This window comes from Meles meles, chromosome 4 (assembly GCF_922984935.1).
Source record: "Meles meles chromosome 4, mMelMel3.1 paternal haplotype, whole genome shotgun sequence".
NCBI classification, from domain to species: domain Eukaryota; kingdom Metazoa; phylum Chordata; class Mammalia; order Carnivora; family Mustelidae; genus Meles; species Meles meles.
In genome coordinates, this window is record NC_060069.1 from 61,631,050 (window position 1) to 61,646,110 (window position 15,061).

The 15,061-nt window shown below is 36.9% G+C and overlaps 1 protein-coding gene across 10 annotated transcripts in view; it reads left to right on the forward strand.

Moving 5' to 3' along the window:
* TBL1XR1 (TBL1X receptor 1) overlaps positions 1-15,061 on the forward strand; it is a 172,654-nt gene that overhangs the window by 136,008 nt on the left and 21,585 nt on the right. For all 10 annotated transcript variants that reach the window (XM_046002231.1, XM_046002238.1, XM_046002234.1 and 7 more), the window contains 7 exons: positions 5,898-6,043; positions 7,638-7,860; positions 8,606-8,738; positions 9,567-9,708; positions 12,238-12,301; positions 12,392-12,489; positions 13,889-13,949. In XM_046002231.1, coding sequence (XP_045858187.1) covers positions 7,695-7,860; positions 8,606-8,738; positions 9,567-9,708; positions 12,238-12,301; positions 12,392-12,489; positions 13,889-13,949 — 664 coding nt within the window. In that variant the 5' untranslated portion in view covers positions 5,898-6,043; positions 7,638-7,694. The remainder of the gene's footprint in view (positions 1-5,897; positions 6,044-7,637; positions 7,861-8,605; positions 8,739-9,566; positions 9,709-12,237; positions 12,302-12,391; positions 12,490-13,888; positions 13,950-15,061) is intronic.

A 15,061-nucleotide genomic window follows, 5' to 3' on the forward strand; every position in this document is an offset into this window, starting at 1 on the left:
ATTCCTTCTTCCGTATCCTGCTGGTGCCACTTATAAACACTCTTGAACAATGAACTGAATGGAGTCAGATTAAACCGGGTCTCAGTGCCACTAGCCATGAAGTCCTGGACTGAGGAGAGTTCAGGATTGGGTATGTCCACCTCTAGTCTTTCTTTTCATTTTTATGAGTAATTGGTCAGCTACAGAAATGCAGGTTAAGTATATATACATTTTGCTTTATAATCAAAATATGCAATAACATGGATTTGTCACATATAGTTGTTGTACACACGACTAATTAACAATAAGCAGCAAGTACTTGTCAAAATAGTGGTAAATTTTATACTTCCAAATCAGTTTTTCTCTTTTATAGGCTGAATGATTATTTTTTTTTTTTGCTGATAAAGGAAAATTCCTATTTACACATTACTGCTGACATGCTTGTTAAAAGACAGATGTCGTTTAATAATTACCAAATAGAGAACTTGTTCAGTCTTACTAGTAATCTTGCTAATTTTGTTCAAGAATAGCCAGCATAATAAGGGTGAAGGGAAACATAAATTGCTGATGGCACCATAGATTTGTATAATTTGGGGGCAATGCAGTTGTGCAGTTATGAAAACTTCCTTTAAAATTCCTGTGCCCCCCCCCATGCAAAGTTTTGAGGGAATCCATCCTAAGGAGAGAAAAATAAATACCTGTTAAAAGCCTATACATGTAGGTATTTGAGGTAACATTCCTAAATAGTAAACACTAAGAAAATCTAAACTATCCATCGATGAGATGAGTAATTTACTAGTTGAGTACATTCATTGGCCAAATAGTATGATAATAAAAGTAGTTCAGATAATTCATGTAGAATGTTCATGGTTATATGTATTTTTAAGGACAAAATTAGGATACAGAAAATAGCATCCCTTGTGTGTTATATTGTGTTGTATTGTGATGTGTCATATTGTGTGTTATATTGTGATGGAGGAAAACGGTGTATAGAGAAAAAAAGGAAATACAAAAATATTAACAGTTGCACTTGGATTTGGTATTGTAGTGTTTTTCCTTCTCCATGTTGTCCATTATTTTTTTAATAAGTACTGGGTCTAAATCTCCCAACATGCAAGATCCCCTGCAGCATTTTTGCTCCTCCTTCTTTTCACCTTGTCTAGAATCTTTTAAGCATGTTAAGTATGAACTTCTCAGAATAAACAAAAATCTGGGTCTGCAGGACACAGTTGCAAATGGATTTGGGGACAAGGAGATTTTGTCGTGATGGGAGCAGGAATGTAATTTTCTGGATTGGTTTTTGGTTTTGGTTTTGTTTTTGTTTTTGTTTTTTACCTGAAGCTTCAGTAGGATCTTGGGTTATTAGATTTTCCTTCTGGACTGTGTCATGATAATAGTTCAGCTTTGTGTGTTGTTGGTGTTGTTGAGTTTCTTTGTACCACAGCAGTGATGTTCAAGGCCATTCGCATATCCCTGCAGTCTGTCTGAAAGGTGAATTGGGTTGCTGGACAACCAAAACCTTTTTGAGAACACAGTCCCTGTCATCCCAAGGGAATGCCTTCTCTGAAACAAGCAGTGTGCAGAAAACAGTGGTTTTGTGATCTTGTTTTTTATATGGGAACCATGCGAAGTCTCATGGGCTCCTGGGTCACCACACCTCTCTCGCCACTGCTTGTCTTCATTCTTGAGTTACTGTATACTGAACTTCATGGTTTTTTAGCCTCACTTTCTTTCTAGAATCTCTTTTCTACCTCCCAAATCTTAATCACCCTAGCAAATTTGTAGAGTACTTGATTATGGAGATATTATTACATCAGATTTGCTCTTACTCCTGGAAGAAAGGGATGCTATGATTTGCTCTTACTCCTGGAAGAAAGGGATGCTATTTTAAGTAGTCAAGTCAGTCTTTAACATCTCACAGATATAGGTGAATCTCTTTTGCTTTCTGTACTATGTAAATCAAAAGCGTCCCTAAAAAAGTGTTTCCTGCACATGTATTTACAGATAAATGGAGATGTTTTTTGGCATAACCTGGTTCAAGTTTTAGAAGGAAGATTTTAAGTCATATATTTTTTTTTGATTCATAGGTTTTCTGATGTGCCAAAATACATTATAGTAGAATTGCGTCCTGATTTAACAAATATTTATTGATAATTAGTTAAATTAGGTAACATTCTAGGTTTCCAGAATGAAAAGACATCAACTCTTTCTTCAAGTAGCTCAGTCTAACATCATATACGTACAAGATAACCATTCAGTGTGGTAAATACCATACATGTAACTAACTATAGGATTAACATAGTAGAGAAAGATCATCCTCTGGGGTAGTGTAAAAAGGACTTCCCCTCCATTCAGATAGGAGGAAAGAACTTAGGAACATATAAGCTATAAAAATGTGAGATAGCATAGCATATTCACAGTACTACAGTACTACATATAATTGAGCATCACTTAAACTTAATGTGTAATGGGAAGAAGGGTGGGGAGCATAGAACTGGAGAGATGAATATGGAGAGATAAGTAGGGTCAGATTACAAAGGTAACTGTGTATCGTACTTAGAAGTTTGGCCTTTATTAGGAAGTGCCAAAGGGATCAGGGATCATTGAAAGTGCCCAAGTAAGGAGTGATGTGATTGGTTTCGTTTCACAGATAATGCCCTAGCTGTAGTGTGGCAAATGGACTGGGCTGGGGAAAGAGGAATTTAGGGTAGTAACTGTAGACAACAGATGATGGGGACTAAACTCCAGATTCCAGCACTAGCAGAAAAGGAAAGCTAAGCTAGTATTGTTAGGATTTGGTGACTGGTGGAGTACCAGGGTCCAGGGTGAAAGTTAGGATAACTTTCGGGTGTAATGAAGGAGGTCAAATTTCTAAGGAAAATGAGGTTTTAGGGAGGGGAGTAAGAAAAGTAGTTTTGAATATAATTTTAAGCTGCCATATAGTGCTAGGATTATGAATTTAAAAATTAAAATTGAATTCAACATTTACTGAGACAGAGTGTTTTTAATTGTGGACCTTTTTCAGAGTAGACATTAAATGTGAAGTGTCCAAACAATGCTAATAACCCTTTCAGTGTTGTTTTCTTACTATTTGAGAGCATTGTAAGCACATGTGTGATAACTGGAGATGGATATAAGCACCTGGGGCAGCTTCTCTCCTGGGCTGATAGAAAAATTCAGGATACACAACATGCCAGCCCAAAATCGATGTTGTTCCACCCGCTACTCTTAGGATCTTCTTGAACATAAGCTTGAACTCTTATCTAAGCAGGTTCTAAATGTGATGAATTTTGATTATTTAAATTATATTCATGAATTAGAGGGTTCAGAAGTCCTGGACTTTGCTAAAATTTGTAAGGTTTATGAAAATCAAAACACCTGAAAAGCATTGCTAATAAGATGTCTTAATGTTTCTTGCACTATTGACAGCACTTCCTAACAGCCTGAGTTGAAATAGAACAATGATGTACTCCTTTGTTTTCTGTTAGTAAATAGGAGCTCACTCCGTCTTTGCTTTATCCTTGACCGTATATCAACGTAACTGTTTAGTAGGAGAAACGAAATGTAGTGGTTACCTCCATGGTCTCTAAATGAATTTAAATCCTCATCCTCTTAAAGATAATGTGGTGTATATACACAAAGGAATATTACTCAGCCTTAAAAAAAGAAATCTTGCCATTTGCAATACCGTGGATGGAGAGAAATAAGTCAGTGAAAGACAAATACCATATGATTTCACTCACATGTGAAATTGAAGAAACAAAACAGATGAACATAGGGGGAAAGAGACAAACCAAGAACAGACTCTTGCCTGTAGAGAACAAACTGAGGATTACTGGAGGCAGGGGTGGGGGGTAGGTGGGAGGCTGGATTAAACTGGTTATGGGGGTTAAGGAGGGAATTTGTTACGAGCACTAAGTGCTGTATGATGTTGAATCACTAAACTGTACACCTGAAACTAATATTACACTGTATGTTAACTAACTGGAATTTAAACAAAAACTTAAAATATAAATCCTTATCCTATTAGTGGCAGTTTTCCCATCTGTTAGCTCAGATTATAAAATAATAAAACTATGTATGTGTGCATGGTGGAGACCCTCCGTAAATGGTACTGTCTATCTTGAAGTCTTTGTAAATCTCTGAGCCACTTCGCTGTTTAGCTTTTTTTCCCATTTATGATTGTTTGTGGAATTTATTTAGGGAAGGGCATATAATTGAAAATGGGACTCTGCAGCCTCACTGCTTATGGATTTCACTGCTTTATCTTTTACCATCTCTCCACATCCTTCCCAGCCTTTAGTCTTAGCCTTCTACCCTGGCAATCTGGAATCTACTCAAATTCAAGTAGTTATGGGTTTCCTGATTGGGACAGTGATGCAGAATCATGCTCCTTTTCGTTGGTATATTTCTTAGTTTCATTGCTATGTCTTTTGGCCATCTCTGTGGGCTGAAAACCATAAATATGTTTAATAATTATCGTGCCTATAGACAAAATCACGAGTTAAAATCTAAGTCTTAAAAGTAACGTCCTTTCACTTCTCACTATGGGTTGCAGGAGTAGAATGGCCAGGTGTTTCCAAGGGGGAAGGAGCCATGAGGAAAACCAACTTAGGTGTACTTTGTCTACTGACTAGTTAAAATCTTTCCTAGCCACATGCTTTGTGTGAGTCCATAATATTTTATTCTAGACTGTTCATAAATGCCACAAGAAGCCTAAAACTGGGAGCACAAAATGCAGCAAGAAAGAGAGTTAGCACTAAAAAGGCTAGGTAATAGTTATTACATGGATTAAATCCATTTAAGTCACAAGCCCATATTCATTCAGTTTACTTAGTATGGAAGTTTCTTAACATTCCATATTATATGTATAATGTGATTGAATTGTTTAAAATACATTAACGATGGTTACTGTGTAATGATAAGCTCTGATGGATGTTTTAGTAAAGAGAATACACATGGATCGATCATTTTACTAGAATTTTACCTTTGAGTTTGAACTTAACTTTCATAAAAAGTAAGACTGATTTTGAAGGGTCAGGGGTGGGAGGTTGGGGCAACCTGAGGGTTTTGAAGGGTCAGGGGTGGGAGGTTGGGGGAACAGGTGGTGGGTAATGGAGAGGGCACGTTTTGCATGGAGCACTGGGTGTTGTGCAAAAAGAATGAATACTGTTACGCTGAAAAAATAAATAAAATGAGAAAAAAAAAAAAAGTAAGACTGACATAAAGAGATTTTTATTATGTGTTTTGGGTTTAAATATTTCAAATTAAAATAAAGAATTGCTAATAGAAACTCAGTAATTACTTGCTAACTTTTATTTCCTAAAGCTTTCATTTAGATGGTTTATTACTAAGTGGCAAAAAATTAGTAATTTTTTTTGCATTTAACTCATACATACAGTGAGATTTAAGCATAAAAATTACTTTTATGTTTTATAAATTAACTTTAGTTTGCTTTTTATTTCCTAAGTTTAAAAATTCTGCAAAATATGGATTTATACTGTGTTTGATAATTTTTATATAGAAATTCAAATACAGTACAGAATAATAAATGTCACCTTAATTTATCTTGGCCTAAATTATCTTCAGTGAAGCAGTGGACTCACATGATTTCCAAACCCCCAGCTTTAAAGTTTGATGTTATTCTTTGAGGAAAATGATGTGCCGTGGCTAAATTTTATATGTGCTAGAGACTTTATATCATATGTTGTGTAATTAAAGTGAAAAGGAAAATATGTAAAAGTTAATATGCTTGGATTTGGGTATGTCTTTCTTTTTTTTAACGTATTTGACCCTAGTTAACAGTCTGGGATTTTAGATGGATTGTGATTTTGAAAGATTACAGAGGTCTTTCATTTGTGTCCTGTAACATGTTGTCACTAGGAAAATAAATTCTTATACCTTTTCTTTGCTTTCAGGATTTTCTCATTCAGCGTTTACCTTTGGTATAGAAAGCCATATCAGTCAGTCTAACATAAATGGTGCCCTTGTCCCACCTGCTGCATTGATTTCTATCATCCAGAAAGGTCTACAGTATGTAGAGGCAGAAGTTAGTATTAATGAGGTAAGGAAAATTTATTTCAATACAAACTCTTAAATTTGTCCTTAAATCTGCTCTCTTATTTTTTCATTCATTATCTGACGTCAGCTTCGCTAGGTTAACAGAATTGAAGAGCGGTGTTTCTTATGTCACAATCAGGTTGAACGGGCAAGGCCTGTTGGCTTCTAACTGTAAGAACCATTAGTTCTAGTTTATTTCCCTTTTTAGGGTTTTATAAGTAAATAATAAATAATTTTCTATAAAACAATAACATTGTGCTTTGTGTTTCTTAAATACAACAATACTGAGAACATAATTGATGGTCTGAAAAATGACAAAACCTCAGGTTATTTGGTTAGACCTGATTTTGGAAGGCAGTTTATAATTAAAGCCAACTCTTGATATTTTTGCCTATCTAATAAGATCCATGTATAGATAAATTCAGGTATCAGCCAACTATGACCCATGAGCCAAATCCTGCCTGCTTGCCTTTTTTTACATTGGAACACAGCCACGCTCATTCACTTACATGAATTGTTTTGGCTACTTGGGTGCTACAGTGGCAGAGTTGAATACTTGTGATAGAGACCTTATGCTCTGCAAAGCCTAAGATATTTACTGTTTGGCCTTTCACAGAAAAAGTTTGCAAACCCTAGTCTAGCTAAAAATTTTCATATATGGTCAGGATTTATAACACGTGGAGCTCAGATAGATGTGCCAGGTTTTATAAACCAGAGCACCCCATCACCCCACTGTACGTTGTCCACCAGCTTATCATGAATCAGGCCTTACAAATGCATATTCGTAACTCATTTACCCAGTTTCTGTTTCTGAGTTGTTCTGTTTCCTTGTGCCTGCTGGAGAACTTTTTATTAATTGTGAGCTTCCTAATGCCAATGAGAGGAGCTTTGGAAAATTACAGCTACTCCATAAAATTAAAGAGCACCAGTCTCAGAGTTACGATGGTACTTCTTAAGTGTTAGTGTGCATACGACTACCCTAGAGAGCTTGTTAAAACACGGGTTCTTGACCCCTTCAGAGATTTCCATTCTGTAGGTTTGACTGTCCATTTACAACAAGCTACAAGCTGTGATGGCAGTGCTTTTGGTCCTCAGGTCACACTAGGAATAGTGTCAGTTAGGAGATCCTCATTGCCATTGACTGGGGCTGTGTGACTTCTGCAAGTCTTTAAACCTGATTGTGCTTCTGTCTCAGCATTAGTAAAATGAGATGATTGTATGGCAGAATACCTGAAGTCTGTTTCTTGTTTCAGTATTTGAATGAAATCACAAACTTTTGAGCCCAACAAAGCTATTTTAAAAGTTTTTAGCTGTAAAGAGGTATTTATTCTAATGTGGCACCAAGCCTCCTACCATTGTATGAACTCTTTCATATTGGTCATTGCTTTTCCCTGGCAGAATTGTGGAATCTAATTAATAAACTTTTTATAACCTGGGCCTACGTTTTATTACTACTTTCAGTATTTTAACTTTCTCTGTGCAATATTTCACAGTATTACCTAGGTGAGGGGGAGGAAAATTGAAACAGCTCTTCGCAGTTGCTTCATCCTAAATGTGTTCTCTTTCATGGTTCTTTTCTCCAAATTTTCCACATCCAGGATGGTACCTTGTTTGATGGTCGGCCAATAGAGTCTCTGTCCCTGATAGACGCCGTAATGCCTGATGTAGTACAGACAAGACAGCAAGCTTACAGGGATAAGCTCGCACAGCAGCAAGCGGCAGCTGCCGCCACCTCCACAGCCGCCACAAACCAGCAGGGGTCTGCAAAAAATGGAGAAAACACAGCAAATGGGGAGGAGAACGGAGCACATACTATAGCAAGTGAGCTGAAATAAGAATTTCTAAAAATGCCTTTGCAGAAAAAGTATTTTTCTTTATATGGATGTCTCCTCTTCCAGACTGAAGTAACATCATCTGTTTCATTTATGCCAACTTGTTTCCCTAACTTGTATCACAATTCAGATTTTTATTCCTGAAGCTCCAAAAAAAAAAAAAACTAGACTTATTTGCATGGATTTTATTTTCTTCTTTAAATTTTTAGAAACCATTTTCTACTGTTAGATACATTTTATTGTTTGCATTTGATTTCTAAGGAAAATTTGTGATACTAGTCATTAACACAATAAAGCTCTGACATGGAGATACAAAGGCAACTCTCATGTTATATGAATGATATCAGCAACCCCTACTGGCAGAAACTCAGAATGGTGTTGACATGGATTATATTTGATTCAGATCATTTTATCAGTTTAGCCTTGTGTGGCTCTAACCTTTTTGCAGTCTTTCTCACTGCCTCCCCACCACCCAAACACATACTCAGGTACATCTTTTAAAAATAGTAGGGTCATACTAAACTAAAGATGGGAATTTATTTCTCATGTACAGTTATTTTCACCATTACCTGACATAGTTTAAAAAAAAAAAAAGTTGCACTATATATTATAAAGGAGGTATTTGCTGATTAAGACTTATCCCCCCCCCCAAAAAAAAAGAATTATCCCCCCCCCCCACCAGGATGTTGTAATATTACCTAACTGGCATTTTCTACTTGTTTCTCATGACACAGATAATCATACTGATATGATGGAAGTGGATGGGGATGTTGAAATCCCTCCTAATAAAGCAGTTGTGTTACGGGGCCATGAATCTGAAGTTTTCATCTGTGCCTGGAACCCTGTTAGTGATCTCTTGGCATCGGGGTATGTTTCTCAAAGTGAAACTAGAATGTATTTTTTATAAAAATATCATACTGAACTATTTATGAAAGCATTACTTACATTTTCAGGTTTTTGCTGCTTTGTGGTCCTTTTGCCTCTGTAGATCTTTATTCTTCATAACACAATCTTAGAAGTTTTTTTTTTAAGATTATTTATTTATTTATTTATTTGACAGACAGAGATCACAAGCAGGCAGAGAGAGAGGAGGGAGCAGGCTCCCCGCTGAGCAGAGAGTATTTGACGGGCAGAGATCACAAGTAGGCAGAGAGGAAGGCCCAGAGAGGAGGAAACAGGCTCCCTGCAGAGCAGAGAGCCTGATGTGGGGCTCGATCCCAGTACCCTGGGATCATGACCTGAGCCAAAGGCAGAGGCTTTAACCCACTGAGCTACCCAGGCGCCCCATTAGAAGTTATTTTTTTAAGATATATTTATTTTAGAGACAGAGCGAGCACAAGTGGGAGGGGGAGGGGCTGAGAGAGAGGGGAAAATCTCACACAGATGCAGTGCTGAGCATAGATCTGACACAGGGCTTGATCTCATGACCCATGAGATGGTGACCTGAGCCGAAACCAAGAGTTGGTTGCTTAACTACGCCATCCAGGTACCCCCATAATCTTAAAAGATTTAAGTAAACTTACTTCTTCAGGAGTGCCTAGGGCCCCCATAATGGAGACTAAGGAAAATACTGGAAATGGAGATCCCTGAGAGTCTAGTTTTTATTTGCCTTATTAATAATAGTGTGTAAATATGTCACTTTGATTCTGGGTACTTGAGAATATGAGGATTTAAAATATGTTGTATACTTTATAGGTCTGGAGACTCAACAGCAAGAATATGGAATCTTAGTGAAAACAGCACTAGTGGCTCCACGCAGTTAGTACTAAGACATTGTATACGAGAAGGAGGGCAAGATGTCCCAAGCAACAAGGATGTGACATCCCTAGATTGGAATGTGAGTATCACTGTATTATCCATGGTGAATGTAGTTCCTCATCTACATCACTTCTCTGAACCTCCGACGGATAGCAGGGTTTGTCCATTTGTTGAGCTGCTTTTGAGTTTCACTAATAAGAACAATGAACTAGGACTGGCCATTCTCGAATGTGGTGTTAAAAACAAAGACTGGCCCTCCAGCAGTTGAACCTTTGTCCATCTGGTGGTTGCCCACTCTCTGCTTTGTCTTCTCCCATGTAAAATACAAGTGTTATAATGATACCTGCATAAATGAGGTAATAGATGAAAGGCACATACTAAGTCCTTTGCTGGGGTGGGTAAGAGAAATCTCCATAATAAAAAAGCATGTTACTGTTTTTTCTTATTTTGTATGGACTGATGAGAACTTCACTGCTGACTGCCTTTTAGGGACCATTAGTCTAGGTTACTTCCAAGCTCTGTTCTAGCCATAGGAATCTCACACTTTTATCATTCTCTATGTCGTTCCACATCTTCCAGAGATAACTTAACTGCTCTGACTTACCAGGTTTGAGCTCCTGGTTCTTTATAAAGCTTCACCTTTTCAGTTTCAAGTATGTGATAAGCAGCTTAGTTTGTTTCCATTCCCATGATTAATTTGTGGAAAATTAGCATTTTTAAAGGTCTTATATCTTTTCCTTTATTCCATGTTGCCTTTTTCCTTCCTTGTGACTTTTTATCCGTTTTTTACCTGCTCTTTGTGAAGTATAAGAAGCATCTTAGACAATTTCAGCGTTCCCAAGCATTTCATGGGGTTCACCATTCTTTCCTCAGCAAGTGAACACTCTTTCCTCCTCTGGTCTCTGTTCAATAACTTCTGTGCAGCTTTCCAGAGGATCTTCCAAGTCTCTTTCCAGTGAATGAGATCTGTGTTTAAAAATGGTATATCTAGCTAAATTTCTCAGTGTCTATGAAATTTCTTCTAAAACAAATAGGTAGGGTTTTTGTTTTTATTTTTAGTGTTCCCTCACAAAATTTCTAGCAGTGTATTCACTCTTTCCCTCCAACGAAGACAACAGTTACAAAAATGAGAAAGAGGTTTAGCACACCCACAATATTTATTGTTTGGTTGTAGGGTCAGGACTAAGAATTATCTTCTTAATGGGGCCTTATTATATCTTAAGTCAAAGGCCGTATCACCTTGATATGCTGTTTGGTTGAGAGACCATATGTTAACTTAATGAGATTTACAGGTTACACTGAAAAGGATGTTTAACAAACGTTTGTTTGTTGAGCGTGGTGATTCTCAACTACAAATTACAGTTTTTAGAAGTGTGGACTTATCAAACATACATTATTCACTGTGAACTTGAATCTTCCACTAAAAGGGGAAAACATTATCCTTGATTAATGATTCTTTTCCGTGACCAAAGCAGGAGCCTACGAGATATCTGATCTTTAGAGTATTCTTTTCCTACTGTGGTGGTCCATGAAGTAAGACATTTGGGGTCCAGTAGTTTAAAGGAATCTTCCCATTGTGCCGAGTCTGGAAATTAGCTTTTGCTGTTGGTTTCAGCGTGGCTGTTTCTTCCTCAGATAGAACCAAATTCTGTCAGAACTGAGTCTATAACCCCTTGTACCAGCATCTGTTTTTCATTTACCTGCACAGCTAAATGGCTTGAGAGGTCTGAAAGGGGGGCAGTCTTGTTTTCAATTCCCTTTCCAAAAAGCATCACAAAAAGCACTAAGGCGGGATTTCTTTCTGTGTCTTCAGTAGTGTTTACTAATCCCAGCAATAGTCTCTTTAACACACTCCGTAACTTGCACTTCCATAGATCTGTCCTTCTGTTGTACCATTCATCCAGGCCAGGCACAGTAAGGGAATATAAGATTAGAGAAATTGGTATGGATTTCTCCTAGCACTAAAGTAGTTCCAGGCAATTGTACTCACTTCATTAACTATAAAGTCAGCCTACACTCTTTTCTGGCTTTTTTTTTAATTGGTAAGGATTTCATATTGAGAAAGAATTAACCAACGAAAGAAACATTCAATGATATTTAAATATCTGATCATCTGAAACGGCAGTATTACTTGGCTCACACACAAGCCTCATTGAGACAGTAAAAGATTTAAAGGGAGGACCATATAAAATTGTCTAATCATAACAAAATGTTTTAGCCAGTTTTGCTTTTATTCTTTTCAGTCATTATAAGACTATGATTTGGGTGTCCTTCCTAGTTGACCCCCCTACTCCCATCTTGAGTCATGTGCCTCTGTGAGAGTACCATAGACCTTTGCATGTGTGTAAGGGTGGTGGTAGTCCTGCTCCAAAGTAGTTCCTACCATTTTTGAGACTTGGATATAAGGCTCCCACACTGACTAGATGCTGATTAAATTTTAGCTTCATAGCAGGGAAGGGTGTTTTGTAGGCCTTTGGTACCATCCCCCAATTTTGAAGCAGAGAATATCAAGATCTACTCTTCCTAGGGTTTAAACATGAAATAGTCAAATAACAATGAAATGCCCTTTCTGGATTATATAATTGAAGGAAGTGTGTTTCTCTGACAGAGTGAAGGTACACTTCTAGCAACTGGTTCATATGATGGATTTGCCAGAATATGGACTAAAGATGGTAAGTAAAGCATTTTTCTTTTTATATGTTTTAGTTGATCTAAGTTATAAAGCTTGAAGAATTTTTAATGTTTTTCTTTTTGAATATTAGGTAACCTTGCTAGCACCTTGGGGCAGCATAAAGGCCCTATATTCGCATTGAAGTGGAATAAGAAAGGAAATTTCATCCTAAGTGCTGGAGTAGACAAGGTAAAAGAATGTTAAACTAAGTTTTATAAAGGTTAGTGTGTTAGAGTATAACTGAAAGTAATGTTTTCTTCTGTGGCTCTTATAAGCAAGAAAACATTCGTATATAGGAAATTCAGGTATGAATTCATGGTGATAATAGAAATACTCTTAGATTTTCTTTCAGCTTCTTCCTCAGTTTACTCATCATAATACCATTTATCTTTTATCTTTGTGACCACTCATCTTTGCTCAAATAATGGATGTCATACCTCCCATACTCTGCTTCCTTTCCCTAGTTTCTAGTTTATCTCAGCCATGAAAATGGCTCTGGAGTGATTTCTTGAGAAATCTTAGAGCTAGTCAGTTAGCCGAACTCCTGCTGCTTAATTGAAAATGTGAAAAATGCAGGGTCATTGCAGCTTTTCCTACCTAACTAGGCCTGGAAATAGGGGTAGGTTGAAAATAAGGCCTTCTTGCTTTTTCATTTTCTGCCTTACCTCCCAAAATGAATACAGGTATAAGACAGTTTTAATCCAGGAAAGTGTATGCTTGTGTGCTTGTTAACTGAGTGAATTGTCAAAAATGAAATCAGAGAAGAAGAAAAATAGAGGAGGCCAGGAATAGGAGGGAAAAGTCCTATTAATAACCACTGTCACTGTATAATACTTTACATCCCGAAAATTACAAAACTAGTGGTGGGAGGGTGTTTAAAGGAATTGTGAATATATCCATGAGATTTATGGGTCATACTTGGATATAATGTACAAGACGTTGTTTTAAATATTGTGAAAATTCAAACTGCCCGTGTATGTAAATATGAGCTTTAAAAATCTTAGTATTGAAAATTGGTTGATGACTTTATTCAAGAATTTGCCTCCTAATAGCTAAAGAGCTTTAAAAAAAATGGCATTAAATACATGATTGCAATTGAGTTTCTTCTTTTTTTTTTTGCAATTGAGTTTCTTCTTTTTTTTTTTCCCAAGATTTTATTTATTTGACAGAGAGAGATCACAAGTAGGCAGAGGCAGGCAGAGAGGGAGAGGGAAGCAGGCTCCCCAGGACCCTGAGATCATGACCTGAGCCAAAGGCAGAAGCTTAACCCACTGAGCCACCCACGCACCTCGCAGTTGATTTTCTTAAGCAGTGTAATATGTCTGGTGTTTCGTAGACAACTAATAATAGTTCCTTGAAGGAAGTTGACTGATGAAAAATCACCAGGGGGAAAAAGCAACTACTTAATAGTCATTTTCCCAAGAATGGAATATACCCTCTTTGTACTTTTGGGGATAGAGTAAATGTTTAAAGTTAAATTCACCCTGACATTTCCTATTGCTTTAGCATAGTTAGGCATCTAATTTATGCACCTATTATGAGCTTCTTTTAACCTCTTAATATATTTTTCTTTTCTTTTCAATCTCAGACTACAATTATCTGGGATGCACATACTGGTGAAGCCAAGCAACAGTTTCCCTTTCATTCAGGTAAATCTTCACAATTTACATGAGAACTGGGGCTTTCTTCTGTTTTTCTAATTAAATTTTTAAAAGCTATAATTCATATAAAATCTTGAAATATCAAATATCAATCTTGTTACTAGTCCTTTGAGGAGTTGATGTTCCATGACTTTCAGATTGTTAATTGTCAGGGGCTCATCAAACATTTTCTGTGAAATGTACCATTAAAAAATCATTGGCAGCCTAGTGCAATTAGGTTGGTATTATCTAATGGTAAGAACGTAGATCTCTGAATCAGGAGGTTTAAGTTTGAATAGCAATTCCATCCCACTTAACAACCTTTTAGACAGAGCAAGTCATTTAACCTCTGAGCCTCGCTTTCTCTATCTATAAATGAAGGATAATAATTACGCCTATTTGTTATGAGGATAGAACTAAATAACGTATATATGGAAATACTATATAAACTTTACAAACTCATACGAATTTAGGTGGTGGTGGTGGTTCTCATTTTGGACTCATGTTTCTCAGTCAGTCCTCCTATGTACCTGAAATTAAAAAATAGGCTTGCCCAGCATTGTTGGAACTTTGGTGCTTTAAATGGGTTTCTCTTTTAAAAGATAATTTGATACTTAAATACAGTAATTCAGCCCATCTCCCAATAATGTGTTCCTTGGTATAGAACCATGCATGCACCGGGGTATATAACCTGATGAGTAGGGACAGCTGGATTTTAGTACCTGCTCTCTCTTCATGCTGTTCTCAGGGAGTTTTCCTGATGATCATTATTAAACTAGAACAAGATGCCTAATAACTACAGTTGACCCTTGAACAACACAGGTTAGAACTGTGCAGGTCCACTTACATATGTGGCTTAATTTTTTCCAGTAAATACAACTGCAATACTGTAAATTTATTTTCTTTTTTTATTATTTTCTGTAGCTTTATTATATGGGTACAGTATAAAATTCATATAACATACAAAATATGTGTTAATTGACTGTTTCTGTTCATAGTAAGGCTTCCAGTCAATAAGCTGTTAGTAGTTAAGTTTGGGGGAATAAACAATTCACTGCGGAATTTTGGCTGCATGTGGAAGGGCTTGAACCCCTGTGCCACTCTGGAGTCAGCTAAGTTAG